General features: G+C 37.7%; 1 protein-coding gene across 1 annotated transcript; it reads right to left on the minus strand.

Moving 5' to 3' along the window:
- Nucleotides 1-413: 413 nt before the first annotated feature.
- On the minus strand, nucleotides 414-1,319 carry LOC112121284 (kelch-like protein 28). Its single transcript, XM_024220323.2, has one exon. The coding sequence runs from the start codon at nucleotides 1,314-1,316 to the stop codon at nucleotides 414-416; it is 903 nt and encodes a 300-aa protein (XP_024076091.2). The 5' UTR covers nucleotides 1,317-1,319.
- Between the last annotated feature and the right edge of the window lie 768 nt (nucleotides 1,320-2,087).

The raw sequence follows: 2,087 nt of genomic DNA on the forward strand, positions 1-2,087 counted from the left end.
GAGTAACAAAAATCATATACACAGTAAAAACCTGAAAGGGTACCAAGGCAAAAACGGAGTGAAAATACCTGTACTGTTAACAAATTTCATATTTAAATACATGCAACCCAAACTATCTACTAAGGCTTTGCAATATTTTACATTGTAGGAAAGTTCTCAGCACAAATAAGGAACACGTATCAAGGAAGATCATATATAAAAATAAAGAGCATAGTATGCTCATCCCTGTTCCTCTGACGTTTTTTAAATTTGATTTTTAGTCATTTGGGTGCTCATGAAAGGAGCTGATACCCTGACAATGTCAAGACTGAAGCCCTTTAATTACAAATTAAACAGTTACAACCCAAAGACTGTCTCAACCGGGACATGTTAATGCATGGCTTGTTAACACCACTTAGTTTCACCAATACTCCTTACCTTTCCAAACAAGCAAATAATCCAGCTTTTCCTCCTACAGCACAAAGTACTTTAGGAGCACAACGTGGTCGTGTCGTCAACACAGTCTGATGGGAAAGTCTATGTTCAGGCATAAAGTGGTATTTCAGGGCTTCATTCAGTAGATGTTTACAAGTATGGTCATCACGAATAAGATGGTTTGCTTCATACAACCTAGTAAGAAACTTAACACTCAGCAGTGGCAACCGGACACAGTGTAGCAGCTGTGCTAAGTACTTCTGTCGCTCCTGCACATCGTACTTGATCCAAGACTCCAGTGCATAAAAAACTGTCTCTTCTGTGACAACATTCAAACAGTCATTTGAAACAATTTCATCTAATTCAGCATGTGTAAGCTCAAAAAATTCTTCAGTCTGACAAACGTCTTCAAAATTCTGACAAATGTATTTGTTAGCAGCCAAGTAGAGGTCATGGCAGCCATACGTCTCTGCGAAACGAGAAATCCCAATGCAATTGCCAGGATCTAGCTGGCTTTCAAGAAATGTGCAACATTCCTTTAGTACAAGTTTGATCTGAAGAAGATTTGCAGCTGGAAGAAGTGACTCTACGGTGTCCTGCGAGATGAATACAGTCCCTGTGTATGCATATTCCACTATAGCCTGCAGCGCTGCCTCGTCAATGCACTGGAACTCTACCTCGGAGTTCTCTTTCTCTGAAAGATTTCCAGTGAACATGGCTTTGAAATATGGGCTGATGCTAGCAAGTACCACTTTGTGCGCATGGATCTTGACATCGCCAACTCTAAGGATAATGTCACACAGCTCGTGATGTTGGCGAAGGAGGTTCAAGCCCTGCAAAAGCTGTTCAGAATGTAAGTGGGTTAAGTTGGCAAGCATGTAGGTTGGAGACGACTGGTCCATCTGTGACAAACAAAATTTTAAATATGTTATTCAGCGTTTTATTTTAAAGAGTTTCATTATCCATTTTACTTAGGCCTCTTAAATCATTAAACAGACAACATTTTAAAAAATCAAATTTATTTTTCATCATTCATGCTGTTATTTTAATTTTGCATTATGCTCCAATTGGACAAATAAAACAAATGTTTTGCTTTCTGATTTTCACAAACTAGCAAAGTGCTTTTCTTATGCACATTAATTTAAAGTCAAAGGTATTCTTCTTATATTTTTTAAAAAGTCTTTCCTTTACAGAACTTGTATTTTGGGCCTTACCTACCTAATAGTGTGTTTAAACTGGGACTTTGCATCAAATGTACCCTCAACACAACCACAGTGGTGGACTAAAAACAATTAAGAGACCATGTTCATTTTGGACAGAGCTTTGAAGTTCATAAAGTTATCAAAGTAATATGAGCTGCAGATCACTGCCCTTTTCTGTCAGGTTGATGCACAAATGCCCTTGTTTGAAGAAATCTGCCTAACATCCGTTTGAATGCTTCAAAGTCAATGAGCTGTACTGATAATTCTCTTTAGTGAATACAGTGGAACCTCTGAGTTACGAACACCTCGGGAATGGAGGTTGTTCGTAACTCTGAAATGTTCATACATTTGAAGAAAACATTATGGTTGTTCTTTCAAAAGTTTACAACTGAACACTGACTTAATATAGCTTTGAAACTTTACTATGCAGAAGAAAAATGCTGCTTTCTCTTTATTTTTCAGTAGTTTACG

This window comes from Terrapene carolina, unplaced genomic scaffold (genome assembly GCF_002925995.2).
Source record: "Terrapene carolina triunguis isolate 2854851 unplaced genomic scaffold, T_m_triunguis-2.0 Scaffold26605, whole genome shotgun sequence".
Taxonomy (NCBI): domain Eukaryota; kingdom Metazoa; phylum Chordata; order Testudines; family Emydidae; genus Terrapene; species Terrapene triunguis.

What these genes read in the sequence shown, in the direction of transcription:
- LOC112121284 (XM_024220323.2), bottom strand. Translation starts at nt 1,316, where the DNA reads ATGGACCAGTCGTCTCCAACCTACATGCTTGCCAACTTAACCCACTTA.